The following is a 12,886-nucleotide window of genomic DNA, read 5'->3' as shown; positions in this document are numbered from 1 at the left end:
AAGAGTTTGTAGAGAATTGAATGGGACTGTGAATGAAGAGTAGGATTCTGATTGGTGGGTATAAAATTTACTGGTGTGTGGGACAGAATAAATTATACTGGGTTATTCAGGGCAGAGATATATAGTAAATTGGATGAGAAAACAATAGATTGAGGGGGAAATAAAATAATGAATATAAAACACCTAGAACAGTGTGTGGCATGGTATGTACTCAGACTTTCTAATTCTACCATTTACCTCAAGGGGGATCTTCAAGTTACCAAAAAAGAACAGTTAACCAACCTAGTTTGATTTGAAAAGTAAGATGTGTAGTCAAATTTCGAACCATTTCTTTACTTAGCAGGTGACGCGTTAAGAAAAGTGACAGCAATATTGGAGAAAACCATCTCTTAGGTGGCAAGGTGGGGACAATGTCACAAGTTAAAGCCTCTTACGCCTATGATGCCCCCGCGGACTTCATCAATTTTACATCTTTGAATGATGAGGAAGAAACTCAAAACATAGATTCTTGGTTCGGTAAGTGTGCTCTTCATTTTAAGGGCTAGTGGGTTGCTTTGGTCTGAGGACCTTTAAGAAATAGAAAGGCTTGCAAGGAAATACTTAAAATATCATTCTCTCTGTACCAAGATACTTTGTCATCCATGCTGTGAGAGAAATGACTGAAATACCCAGCACTATCAGGATAAGTCAGTGTTATTTCACAGTTAATCGATGTTTCTCTCTCTCTTTCTCCTATCCCTTCCTTCCTCTCTCTCTAAAAACCAGTAAGTTAAAAAGATGTTGAACAGTTCTTACATCACAAGGATCCTTTTTGTGTTGTCCTTTTATAAACCACTCGCCTCTGTCCTGCTAACCCTCCCTAATTAATTTTTTTTTTTTAAGTTTTTCCATTGACTTGAGGAGGAGAGATGGGAAGGGGGAGACTGAGAGAGAGAGAAAGAGCGAGAGAAAAGCATTAACTCATTATTCTAACTTAGTTCCATCTAGCTGTGCACTCATTGGTTGCTTCTCATATGTGCCCTGACCTGGAATCGAACATGTGATTTGGCGTGCCAGGACAATGAATACTCTGTCCACTGAGCCACCTGGGCTCTCTCCCTAATTTTTTTTTTTTTTTTTTTGAGAGAGAAAGAAGGACAGATAGGGAGAAAAATGAGAAGCATCAATTCTTCATTGCAGCTCCTTAGTTGTTCAGTGACTGCTTTTTCATATGTGCCTTGACCAGAGGGCTCCAGCAGAGTGAGGGACGCCTTGCTCAAGCCAGCGACTTTGTGCTTAAGCCAGCGACCATGGGGTCATGTCTATGATCCCACACTCAAGCTGGCAACCCTAAGCTCAAGCCAGGTGAGCCCCCACTCAAGCTGGCATCCTCGGGGATTTGAACCTGGGTCCTCTGTGTCCCAGTCCCAGTCCACCCAGTCCAATGCTCCATCTACTGCACCACTGCCTGGTCATGCCCGATTCATTTTTACATGGAAGACTTGTGCTATCAGAGCCCAGTCCCTAAACAGATAGGATTACCTAATGTCGGGTTATGTGATACGGCACACACCCTGACACCAGGCCAACAATAAATAAGGATGGTGATATTTTTATATTACTTTGGAATAATATGTGACACCAGTGAGTGATATGTCAGGATAGCAGTTGCTAGGGCTCCTTCATTTTATTCTTTCTCATGTCCTTTCTATTATTAAGAAAAATCACTATTAATGGGGGGAAAATGAGTGCATTGCAGCTGTGCTTAGTGCTGATAACACAGAATCTATGCCATTCTCTTGGGAAAGGACTTGAGTGGTGTCCAGTGGGGGCCCTGAGAGGACAGGTCTCTTAGAACCAGTGTGGGAGGGCAGGTGGACAGGAGGCTCTTCCCACACCCTTCCTCCACTGAAATCCTGAGGAACTAGTTGGATTGTCTGCTATCTCTTTTTCTCTAAGTTTTTTTTAAAATAAAAAAATGCAAATACTAGTATAACCATACTGTTAAGTACAGTTTGGAAGAAAAGAATTAATCCCATTGTTTTTTCAAAACCATCTTAGTTCTAATACATTATTTTCTAATTTCTTCCAAGTAATCACATCTTTCGACACAGTTGCAATCAGTGTACCAGACTGTGTGGTTGCTGGGACTTCCCACCTTCCTGACACTATCAGGAGGCTGTGGGGGGACCAGGCATCTCACTGCTTTGTGCTGACTTTGGGGCACAGTAGAACCAGAGATAAAGTTCCTCCCCAGAGCCTGGCTGCATTCCTCCCGCACGCACCCCACACTCCACTCTCCCCGTCCCAACTGAGGAGGGCTCTCCGACTGTAAGATGTCCTTGCAAGCCCTGCACTGCAGAGGAACATGATGTATTGAGGTGGCAGATACGGCCAGTTCACGCTTGTGTGGCCCTCGATGCGAATCGGGGAGACAAGGGCTGTTCACAGCGCAGAGCCTGCACTTTTCTGTGGTCCTTGGTTCAGCATTGCCCGTGCTGCGGTGATAGTTTTTACAGTCTCCATCTGTGACGTAGAACGTGTGCTCTTCTTCTTCAGTCTTTTGACCACAGAACTGCTTGCACTTGCCACTTGAGTTAGAAGTGTGCTGCTAGGGGGCTTCAGGCCCCGTTTTAAGTGCACGGCACTGACTTGTTTTGCTTCTTTAGCTGATGACACTCTTCCCTTTTCACAGAAGAGAAGGCCAATTTGGAGAATAAGTTTCCAGGGCTTTTTCTGGGCAAGACTCCTTTGACAAAGGCAAAGCCTCAGCCTCAGCAAGCTAGTCTCACCCCTTTGAGACCAGGTAAGAGGGAATGTACTAGGCAGAAGCTCCTTGGCAGGACGATTGGGGGGGTATTAGCCTGAGGAGACTGGGGAATTGCTGACAGGCTGTTCCTGGGTTTGCTGTCACTTGTGGGTCTGGCTGGGGAGTGAACCAGGAGTAGAGAAGAATGTACCGCTTTATGTTATACGAGAATTCTTTGAGTCATGTTGTCTGATTTTAAAAGATGGTTGACATTTAAAATGGTGGTTACTAAATCTGTAGGATATCGTATATTTGATCAGAACAAAAGAGGCCTTTAACAGGTCATATACATCCTTGAAAATGACTTTTTCTTTTTCTTTTTTTTTTTTTTTTTTTTTTTTAGTGAGAGAGACAGAGAGGGGCAGATAGGGACAGACAGACAGGAAGGAAGAGAGATGAGAAACATCAATTCTTCATTGTGGCACCTTAGTTGTTCATTGATTGCTTTCTCATATGTGCCTTGACGGGGCAGGGGGACGCTCAAGCCAGTGACTATGGGGTCATGTTTATGATCCCATGCTCACGCCAGCGACCCTGCACTCAAGCTGGTGACCCTGCACTCAAGCCAGAGACCTCGGGGTTTTGAACCTGGGTCCTCCGTGTCCCAAGCTGGCGTTCTGTCCAGTGCCACCACCTACCTGGTCAGGCTGACATTGATTCTCTTTTTGAAGTCAGCTATGTTTGCTGCCTTATTTCCTAGATCCTGTGCCTCTTATGTTCTTCCATTTGTCCTTCATTTTGCTGGAGTCCGTCCTCAGGGAGCCCCACGATTAGGTACAGAAGAGAACTCGGGGTTCTGTCCTGTCTGAAACTGTCATCATTTCACCTTCGTACACAATTGAAAGTTTGAAGACAGAATCGTAGATTTAGCAACATTTTCTGCTACTCTGAAGGCAGTGTTTTGATCTGTCATCCTGTGTCACTGACAAGGAAGTCTGCTTCTCCTATTTTCTGTGCGTCTTAGGTGGTTTCTTTTTCTCTGTGGAAGCTTTTCAAATTTTGTCCTTTTAAAATGTCATAAGGATGTTTCTGGGATTTCTTTTCTGAGGTAGTGCCTTAGGCTAGCAAACAGGCAGGGCCCTGTGTACTTTATTTCTGCTTCAAAAGTAGCTTTTATAAAGTGGTCTTCTGGGGAACATTTCGCTAGAGCTAAAGGTTCTGCTTAGGATGGCTGTTTGTATATGTACACAATGTGTAAAATTTTCTATCTAGAATTCTGTATTGAGTCATATATACAGGGCAGGGCAAAAGTAGGTTTACAGTTGTGTATATACAAAACAGTTTATTCTTGTGTTACTTATTATTGTTTTATTTTCTATGTGAACAGCTGTAAATGTACTTTTGCCCCCCCTTACCTCCAGCTTGTTTTCTGGGGGTTTGAGTGCTGACCGGTCTTGACTCTCCTGCAGTTGAGAACACTTCCTACGAAGAGTTGGAAAAGGAGAACCAGGAGCCTCCGTCCATTCCCTCAGAGGCTCGCTCCTCCCGGGACTGCAAGGGCACCACCGCCAGAAAGACTCCGTCCCTGCCTCAGAGGTCAGTCTGTTCGGGGTCCAAAGTGGTGACCAGTTAATGGTGTTCAAAGAGTACCTCTCTACTGGTACTCTTTGTTACTGGAAAGAGCATCTCTCTACTGGTGTCCCCTTAGTTCTGCATTCCCCGGATATCCGCCGCCGTGGTGTATCCGGATGATGCTCTAACCGACTGAGCCACCCGGCCGGGGCTCACAGACATGTCATTGAATGAAATAAACCAGGCAGAAAAAAAAATAGTTTTGGCAATCTGATTACATTATATAAAGGTTTGTTTTTTTGTTCCTTTCCTAACTCATGGACCACATTGTGGAACACACGCCTTTGTGGTAAAATGATAAGGAGAGAGGCGTGATTCCTGCGGGACACGTCACGATAGTGGTTGCTGCCAATGTCCTGTTTCTTAGCTTAGGCGGTGATTTCGTGAGCTTTCACTTTGTGATCACCTAACTTAATTTTTGTTTTGTGTACTTTTTGGTAGGTGTTATATTTTAACAAAAGGGGTGTGGCCAAAGGGAAAAGGAGAATAATGGTCGGTCACGTCACCTCATTTATTTTTACTTTTATTCTTATGAAAGAAGAAAATTCTTCTAGGCAGTTGCCAGTGCCTTAAAAATATATCAGCTTTATTGAGGTCCAATTTACAAACAACAGTGTATTTAAGTACCAATATATTATGATGTAATTTCAGAAAACTATCAGTAAGTCAAGAAAAGCTTAGATTTTGGGAGTGGAAATAATACCACTGAATTTTTCTTTTTTTCCCCAAATGTATCCTTTACAAAAGGTAATACCACCGATTTTTTTTTTTTTAGCCTTTTGTAGTTTGAGATACGTTCACATTTCTGAAGAACATTTACATGTCTGTAGTAGGTATATTCATTTCAGATCAATTTCGTGTATTCCTCTGCCACAGAAGATCTGTTAGACTCTCTGCGCAGAAAGATCTGGCACAGAAAGAAAAACACAATGTAAAAATGAAAGCCAAGAGATGTGCTACTCCTGTTATCACCGGTGACATTTTACCCAACAAAAGAATGAAAGTGTAAGTAGCCACAGCTTCCGTCATTAGCATGGGCTTTACCCGCTTGGCTCCGGTGGTCAGTTGCAAGTGGAAGACAAGGTGGGACAAAGGAGGTTTACAGCTGTTCGTATGGAAGATAACTAATTAACAAATAGTAGTACAGGAATAAACTGTTTTGTGTGCTCACAACTGTAAACCTCCCTCTGCCCCCCACCCCCCCCCCACCTTATGGTGCTCTTATTTTTATCAGTTAGGAATGTGTTGTTCCTCTTTGGCTAGAGTTAATAGTAATTTATTTGCTTCACAGAAGTTTGCTGTTGGCTTTGGTTCAGGGCAGCCTCTCTATGAGTCTTAGCTTTTGTTTCTTGCTTGTTGCTTAGGATGGCTGCTCTATGTTTCTTAGCATCTCCCCTGTGCTCATTGCCTTGCTGCCGGAAGGTAGCTGCTGTGTCTCTAGTGTCCCATCCATGTTAAGAGCAGAAGACGGCCAAGGAAGAGGGGCAGCACTCCTGCCACGACAGTGAAACATCTTTTAGAAACCCTTATTACGGCTCAGTTGCCCAGCTGTGTCAGGGCTCCCTCCCAGCTGCAGCAGAGGCTATTGATACAGGAACACTACTTTTGCCTTTGTATTGTCGCTCCAAACACAATTGGAGATCTGTTAATAAGAAAGAAAATGGCCTGACTAGGCGGTGGTGCAGTGGATAGAGCATCGGACCAGGATGTGGAGGACTCAGGTTCAAAACCCCAAGGTCGCCAGCTTGAGCGCGGGCTCATCTGGTTTGAGCAAAGCTCATCAGCTTGGACCCAAGGTTGCTGGCTCGAGCAAGGGGTTTCTCAGTCTGCTATAGCCCCACAGTCAAGGCACATATGAGAAAGCAATCAATGAACAACTAAGGTGTTGCAACGAAAAACTGATGATTGATGCTTCTCATCTCTCTCCATTCCTGTCTGTCTGTCCCCATCTATCCCTCTCTCTGACTCTCTGTCTCTGAAAAAAAAAGAAAGGAAGAAAATGAAGTAGATGTGGGATGGGCGACTAGCCGTCTGCTATTTGTGCACTTGATGAGCAGCTGGTGTCCCTCTTGCCCTCTGGAACCATCACCCAGCAACTTACCCTTGACTCTTCTTGGGTTCTTAAACTTGACCTGTTATAGCCATTGGTATATATATGCTCTGATGACTCGTGCTTGAGGCATGCTTGTTGTTCTAAAGTGAAAAAATTTAAGTCATGGGATAGTTTTGGGGAGGAAGGTAGAGCAGCTTCTGCTTTAGGGAATTACGAGGATATTTTCTGTTTTTTTGACCTCAAGTTCTAACACTAAAAAGAAGCCAGAAGAGGAAGATGGTGGTGCTCATGAAGACACTTCTGGAAAGAATGAGTCTTTCCCAGAGAAAGCCAGGGGCAAGCAGACTGTGTCTTCTGTGCCACCTTTAAGGTAGGCTTTTTTCCTGAATTACACATGAGAGTCAACAGAGTAACATCACAGATGGTACACCTGCCGTCTGCTTGGTGTGCTTGGCGCTTAGGATATTCCTAAGGCCCCGACCCTGGTGATGTGAGTCCTTTAACATCTAGATAGGGGCTCGCATCTTAAGCATTGGGGAAAATATACTGTTAAAGCAAATTAAAAGAAATATAAAAGGAAAAAGTAAAGATTCTTATTATCTAAATTGAACAGTTTTTATTTTGCCAAGCTTCCTTCTGGTCTTTTTTTCTAGTGAAATGTATTTTTGTGATCAGTATGTAAACAGCCTTTACGTCTGCTTTGTTCACTCACCGGGAGACTTAATTTATTTCTGTACTGTTTTAAAATCTTTACATTTACCCTTTTTTGATAGATTAATATTCTTTCATTATATTTCACCATTTTCTGTGAAAATGCTGTTTCCGGTTTTCCGCTGTTATAAGTGGTCAGCGAATGTTTCTATGGGCAGAGCTTTTCATTGGATTAGCCACATCGGGTACGAAGGAGAGGTGCCTTCATGGATGGGAATGACTAGTTCGACGGCTGTTGATATTTATCCTCAGTTTTATTTCCGAACGAACGTATGAATTTACAGTGCCGTCAGCTTTGAATATTTTTACTTCCTGGTTTCATCTACATTACATTTTGTTTTTTTTTACTTCAGAAATTGTTTTTCCATTGAAATTGATAGATTATTGATAGCATCCAATTATTTTTATTTGTACTTGCTTGATTGCTGATAACATTGCATTACTGTTATTGTAACATCTTTTCCATATTTCCTCTTGGACGAATTGTCTGTTTTATTTTATCTACAAGTGATCTTAGGGGTGTTCTCATTACTAAGTATGGCTACTCTAGCTGGAACCTTTACTGTGTCGAGTCTTCAGAAAAGTTGGATTTAATAAGTCACAAGTATTCTGTGAAGATGGGAAACCCTGAGGCTCAGAGAGGGTGGGTCAGCCTCTCAAGATCATTCAGCCGGAGACCTGACTTGAGTGGGTGGTGAGCACAACAGTACATTATACAGATGATGGATTATAGAATTTTACACCGGAAACCTATTTAATTTTATTAACCAGTGTCACCCCAGTTAAAAAAAGAAAGATCCCATAGGCAAGAAACTAGAATTTGAACCTGCTTGGCTTTACTCCTAAGTCAGTTTATTACTATATATTCTGTACATATTATTAACCTTTTGCCATATTTGTTGCATATATTTTCCCTATTGTACCGGCATTTTAATTTTAGTTTTTCTGGTGGCACAAAGCTAATCATTATATAGTCAGATTTGTGGAGCGTGGGTGCTGTCTTCTAGTCTGCTTTAGCCATTTTCTGACAGCTTGTTCGATACTTTGGTATAAATTGTGCATCTGGATTTTCTTTGCCATAGTCACTATTGATCTGTGAGATAATAGTTTTTGTTTGGATGATAATTTTGTCTCAGGTTAAAAATCCAATGTGTATGATGCCTTTACATTATTTTGTATCGGTGAGCCTCTTTCTCTTCTCCTCTCCTCTCATACCTCCTTTACCGATCTGCCCTGTAGACAGAAAGTTCTGAAGAGCAGCGAGGAGCAGGAGCTGGAGAAGAGCCTGCGGATGCAGCAGGAGGTGATGGAGATGCGCAGGAGGAATGAGGAGTTCAAGAAGGTGGCCCTGGCGGGGGCAGGTCAGTTCAGCTCGCGGAGTCTGCTTTCGGGGGCTGCTGCTCATAGTTTGGGTAGTAGGCAGAAAACTGTGTTTATTTAGAAGGCTGGACATAGATACTTTTTATATCCCAGTGATGGTTCCCTAGAACATTTTACATGCATTGGCCCTTTATTTATTTATTTTTCCTTTTAGAGAGAGAGAGAGAGAGAGACAGGAAGGGAGAGGGATAAGATACATCAACTTGTAGTTGTGGCACTTTAGTTGTTTGATTGCTTCTCGTATATGCCTTGACTGGGGTGCCTCAAGCCGAACCAGTGACCCCTTGCTCAAGCCAGCAACCTTTGGGCTCAAGCCAGTGTGACCATAGGATCATGTCTGATCTCACGCTCAAGCCATTGAGCCTGCACTCAAGCCAGATGAACCTGTGCTCAAGCCGGACCTCGGGGTTTCAAACCTGGGACCTTAGCGTCCCAGGTCGATGCTCGATCCACTGCGCCACCACCAGTCAGGCCATTGGCCCTTTCTTAAAGCCTGCTGTTCCTCTGCCTCTAACTGTAGAAGTCATGCCCATCTTTTGAGGCTTTTTTTCATGAGGACTTTCTTCATTTTTTCAAGTAGAATTAATTTCTCCCTCCTTTTTTCTCTTAAAATTTTTTTTTCGTATTAGAAAAAAAAGGAGTGGGATTAAGAGAGACGATAGAACAACTGGGCAGGCCAGTGTTCGTTGCTGTTTTCCCACTTGATCCCAGGCAGAGGGACGGGAAGCTGAAGGGAGTCGGTCACAGCGAAGGCGGGGACGTGGGGGTGAGGAGCAGGCGGGCCTGCGCTGCTTTGCTCTGGCGTAGAGTTAAGTCACTTCAGAGCTCTGACCATCCAAAGTGTTCCAGTTACTGCATCTCCAGAGCTGTGACCGCCCCTCGGCGACGGGATTTTTCTCTCCTGCACCAGCTCTTTACAGTTTGCATCTCCCCGAAGGGCCTCACACCCAGCAGGACTCCCCTCATTGAATAAGGCACAGATCATTAGTGTCCTTGGGGACTGCCCCAAATACTGGGTCGTGTGCAGAGAGAACAGAGTCAGAGCTGTGGTAATGGGAGGACAGAAAGGGCTGGATAGAAGGGGACCTCCCGGTGTTCTCTCTTCCTACTTGGTGTCACAGTGGGCTTTACTCTGCCCCTTGCTCAGGGCAACCTGTGAAGCTGCCAGCGAGCCAGGTGACCAAGTCAGTCAACTTCCACTTCTGCACAGAGGAGCGAATCAAACAGCCCAAGAACCAGGAGGAGTATAAGGAAGTGAACTTCACCTCTGAGCTGCGGAAGCACCCCCCGTCTCCTGTAAGTTGATGGACTCGGTGAATGTTCCTGTTACTGAGTCAGTGAGGGTCACAGGTGTGGCATTTGTGGTCACTCCTTACAGTACTATAATTGAATTGAGATCTGGGTCCTCACTGTGCCCCTGTTAGCTCTCTGATCTTGGATAAATCACTCTCTCTGGGAGCCATCTTGCCAAGTTGCTGTGGGAATGGAATTGAGAATATACATAAAACATAAGATTTTGCATGGCAAGTTGTAGGCAAAGGCTTGTTATAACTTGTGCTGTTACAAAATTCTTGAAAAAGTCTTGTGTTTGCCGAGCTGTGTACAAAATATAACAGCATCTATGGGAAAAATGGCATTGGGGCAGACCTCTCAAATCCCGTGCAGTTTTGTTACCAAAGCGCTAACAAAAATAGTAACAACCTTAAGTAAAAATCTAGTGCTAAGAATCTAGTACTAGTACTTGCAATTTTAGTCATCATCGTCATTTGTTGAAGTCAGTCTTTTAGTTTTAACCCTGGGGTGTGCGTCTTTTATTGAAATGTAGGTTCCAGAAGATTTTTGTTTCTAATCAGAGACTGATTTAATCAAAGTCAATGGTTCAAAGAGTAGGCCTCTCCATCAATCAGTTCTTAGGAGGGTGTGGGAGGGTCTCGTTCAGGCAGCTGCCTGACCTGATCCACTCCCAGGAACCCAATCAATTTGTTTTTTAAGTGAGATTGGGCATAGGGTTACCTTTTTAGACTTTTTTGTTCTTTGTAATTCTAAGAAGATTTGCTCTTGATTGCTTCAAAACATTAACATACTTGTGAAAAATAACTTTATGTACTATTGTAGGACAATTTGCTAAGTGCTAGTCCATTCTTCCTTTTCTAAAAAGTTAGGCCTAGAGTGGGTATAGCCTGTGCTCAAAAATGCGCAGACTTAAGAATAATGCTGGTTTTCCTTTTGCTCCTCTGCTGGTCATGAGACTGGTACATCGGCACTTCCGTAATGTTTTATGTGGGAACAAATTTCTCTACAGGCCGGAGTGGCGAAGGGGTGCACCATTATAAAGCCTTTCAACTTGTCCCAAGGCAGGAAGAGGACATTCGATGAAGCAGCTTGTTCGTACACGCCCATTGCACAGCAGGTCGAAGCCTTCTACAAACGAACCCCCAACAGATACCACTTGAGGAGCAAGAAGGATGATGTCGGTAAGTTTCTTGCCGAGTTCAGAGCTGGCTGGAGTCTCCCCTAGAATTTCTTTTGCTTCCATCTTAGGCACAAATTTGCCTTTAGTTGAAATCCTAGTGTTTGAACTTAAGTATGGTGTGTACCTCTGTGCAGACAGCTAAGGTATTACTGAGCATTTCTCATACCACCGAGCCACCTGTCCACCATGCCCACCATGCCCACCAGCCCCTTGGTCAGTTCTTCTGTCAGTAGCCGGCCAAGGGGAGTCAAGGTTACCTGATATGTTGGTTACTACACATCAAGGATAATCTTCTAGCTTCTATTTTTATGAAAGTAATGACAAGAAGGATGGTATAGACGTTGGGGAAATGAAGTGGAATAGAACAGTTGTCCAGACTACAAGGCGAGCATTATGGGCAAAACAGAATCTGGTCGTTTGTCTTCAAAGACCTCAGTTTTTTCTCTCCCTGCAGAAGTGTTGTTTAGTGCTGTGTTAGGGTGCCAGGTAAGTTCCTTTAAGTGCAGCATTTTTCTTTCTTTTTTTATTTTTTATTAGAGAGAAGGAAGAGAGAGATGAGAGGCATCAACTTGTAGTTGTGGCACCTTAGTTATTCATCGATTTCTTCCTCAAATGTGCCTTGACCGGGGGGCTCAGGCCAATTCATTGACCCCTTTCTCAAGCCTATGTCCCAGTCCGATGCTCTGTCCACTGCGCCACCACCTGGCTAGGCAGACATGGGTGGTTTTTTTTATTTATTTTTTTTATTTTTTTGAAGCTGGAAACGGGGAGAGACAGTCAGACAGACTCCCGCATGCACCTGCACCCGACCGGGATCCACCCGGCACGCCCACCAGGGCGAAGCTCTGCCCACCAGGGGGCGATGCTCTGCCCCTCCGGGGCGTCGCTCTGCCACGACCAGAGCCACTCTAGCGCCTGGGGCAGAGGCCAAGGAACCATCCCCAGCGCCCGGGCCATCCCTGCTCCAATGGAGCCCCGGCTGCGGGAGGGGAAGAGCGAGACAGAGAGGAAGGAGGGGGGGGTGGAGAAGCAAATGGGCGCTTCTCCTATGTGCCCTTGCCGGGAATCGAACCCGGGTCCCCCGCACGCCAGGCTGACGCTCTACCGCCGAGCCAACCGGCCAGGGCCCAGACATGGGTGGTTTTAAGTTCAGAAGATAATAGTAGAGTTTACCCAGAGTTCCCTCATCGTTCCCCTCAGTGAAGACTGACAAGGAGAAGACTGAGTGAGTGTCAGGTTGACTGACGGGTACTGAGCTGAGTGTGGAGGGCTGGGCGCCGTGTGGTTGGGCATCTCTGGGCTGCCAAGTTGAGGCAGCACCCCTGGTAAATGGGGTCTCGGGGAACCAGGTGAATGTCTGTGATTTCCGTTTACAGCTCTGTTACCCTCCAAAACTACCGTGGCCAAGATTTCCAGAGACCCCCAGACCCCGATCCTGCTCACCAAGCAGCGCGCACGTCCTGTGACCTGCAAGAGTACCGCGGACCAGGAAGCTGAGGAGCTGGCGATGCTGCAGCAGTGAGTGCCATGGGCAGTGTTTCCGGGGCACTAGCTGTTTTCTTGCCATGGGAATCGGTGGCATTTGAGTTATGGGCTCTGTAGGCTGTGCCCCTGCCTCTCAAAGTTGTGAGAGCGGGGAGCAGGGAGAGGCCCTAGTATAGACTGGTGAAAAGCCCCTGCAGAGGTCGGGGTGGGAGAGCTGACCTGTGGTTCCAGTTAGGGAGCGTCCTCTGAGCTTGGTTCAGATCGATCCCTCCCTTTCACTGCTTCCCCGGGGTGAGTGGAGGGGGAAACTGGAACTTAATTGGCAGCACTGGAGTTTGTCTCCTGAATCCTTCTTCAGTTTCCATTCCTTTTGTTTTTCTTTTCTTTCTAATTTTTATTGATTTTAGAAAGAAAGAAACATTGG

At 44.9% G+C, this 12,886-nt stretch overlaps 1 protein-coding gene across 7 annotated transcripts in view; it reads left to right on the top strand.

Annotated features, from left to right (window-relative positions):
- The window catches only part of TPX2 (TPX2 microtubule nucleation factor), a 45,315-nt gene that overhangs the window by 15,291 nt on the left and 17,138 nt on the right, over positions 1–12,886 (top strand). For 5 of the 7 annotated variants that reach the window (XM_066384113.1, XM_066384106.1, XM_066384107.1 and 2 more), the window contains exons 2-10: positions 341–516; positions 2,675–2,785; positions 4,198–4,324; positions 5,237–5,365; positions 6,658–6,783; positions 8,364–8,485; positions 9,652–9,800; positions 10,807–10,978; positions 12,354–12,495. In XM_066384113.1, coding sequence (XP_066240210.1) covers positions 411–516; positions 2,675–2,785; positions 4,198–4,324; positions 5,237–5,365; positions 6,658–6,783; positions 8,364–8,485; positions 9,652–9,800; positions 10,807–10,978; positions 12,354–12,495 — 1,184 coding nt within the window. In that variant the 5' untranslated portion in view covers positions 341–410. The remainder of the gene's footprint in view (positions 1–340; positions 517–2,674; positions 2,786–4,197; positions 4,325–5,236; positions 5,366–6,657; positions 6,784–8,363; positions 8,486–9,651; positions 9,801–10,806; positions 10,979–12,353; positions 12,496–12,886) is intronic. The other 2 variants (XM_066384111.1, XM_066384108.1) reach the window with 2 other exon arrangements.

The sequence above is a fragment of the Saccopteryx leptura genome, chromosome 5 (assembly GCF_036850995.1).
Source record: "Saccopteryx leptura isolate mSacLep1 chromosome 5, mSacLep1_pri_phased_curated, whole genome shotgun sequence".
NCBI lineage: Eukaryota > Metazoa > Chordata > Mammalia > Chiroptera > Emballonuridae > Saccopteryx > Saccopteryx leptura.
The sequence above is the reverse complement of the archived record's forward strand: the minus strand, read 5'-3'. Positions and strand labels throughout refer to the sequence as shown.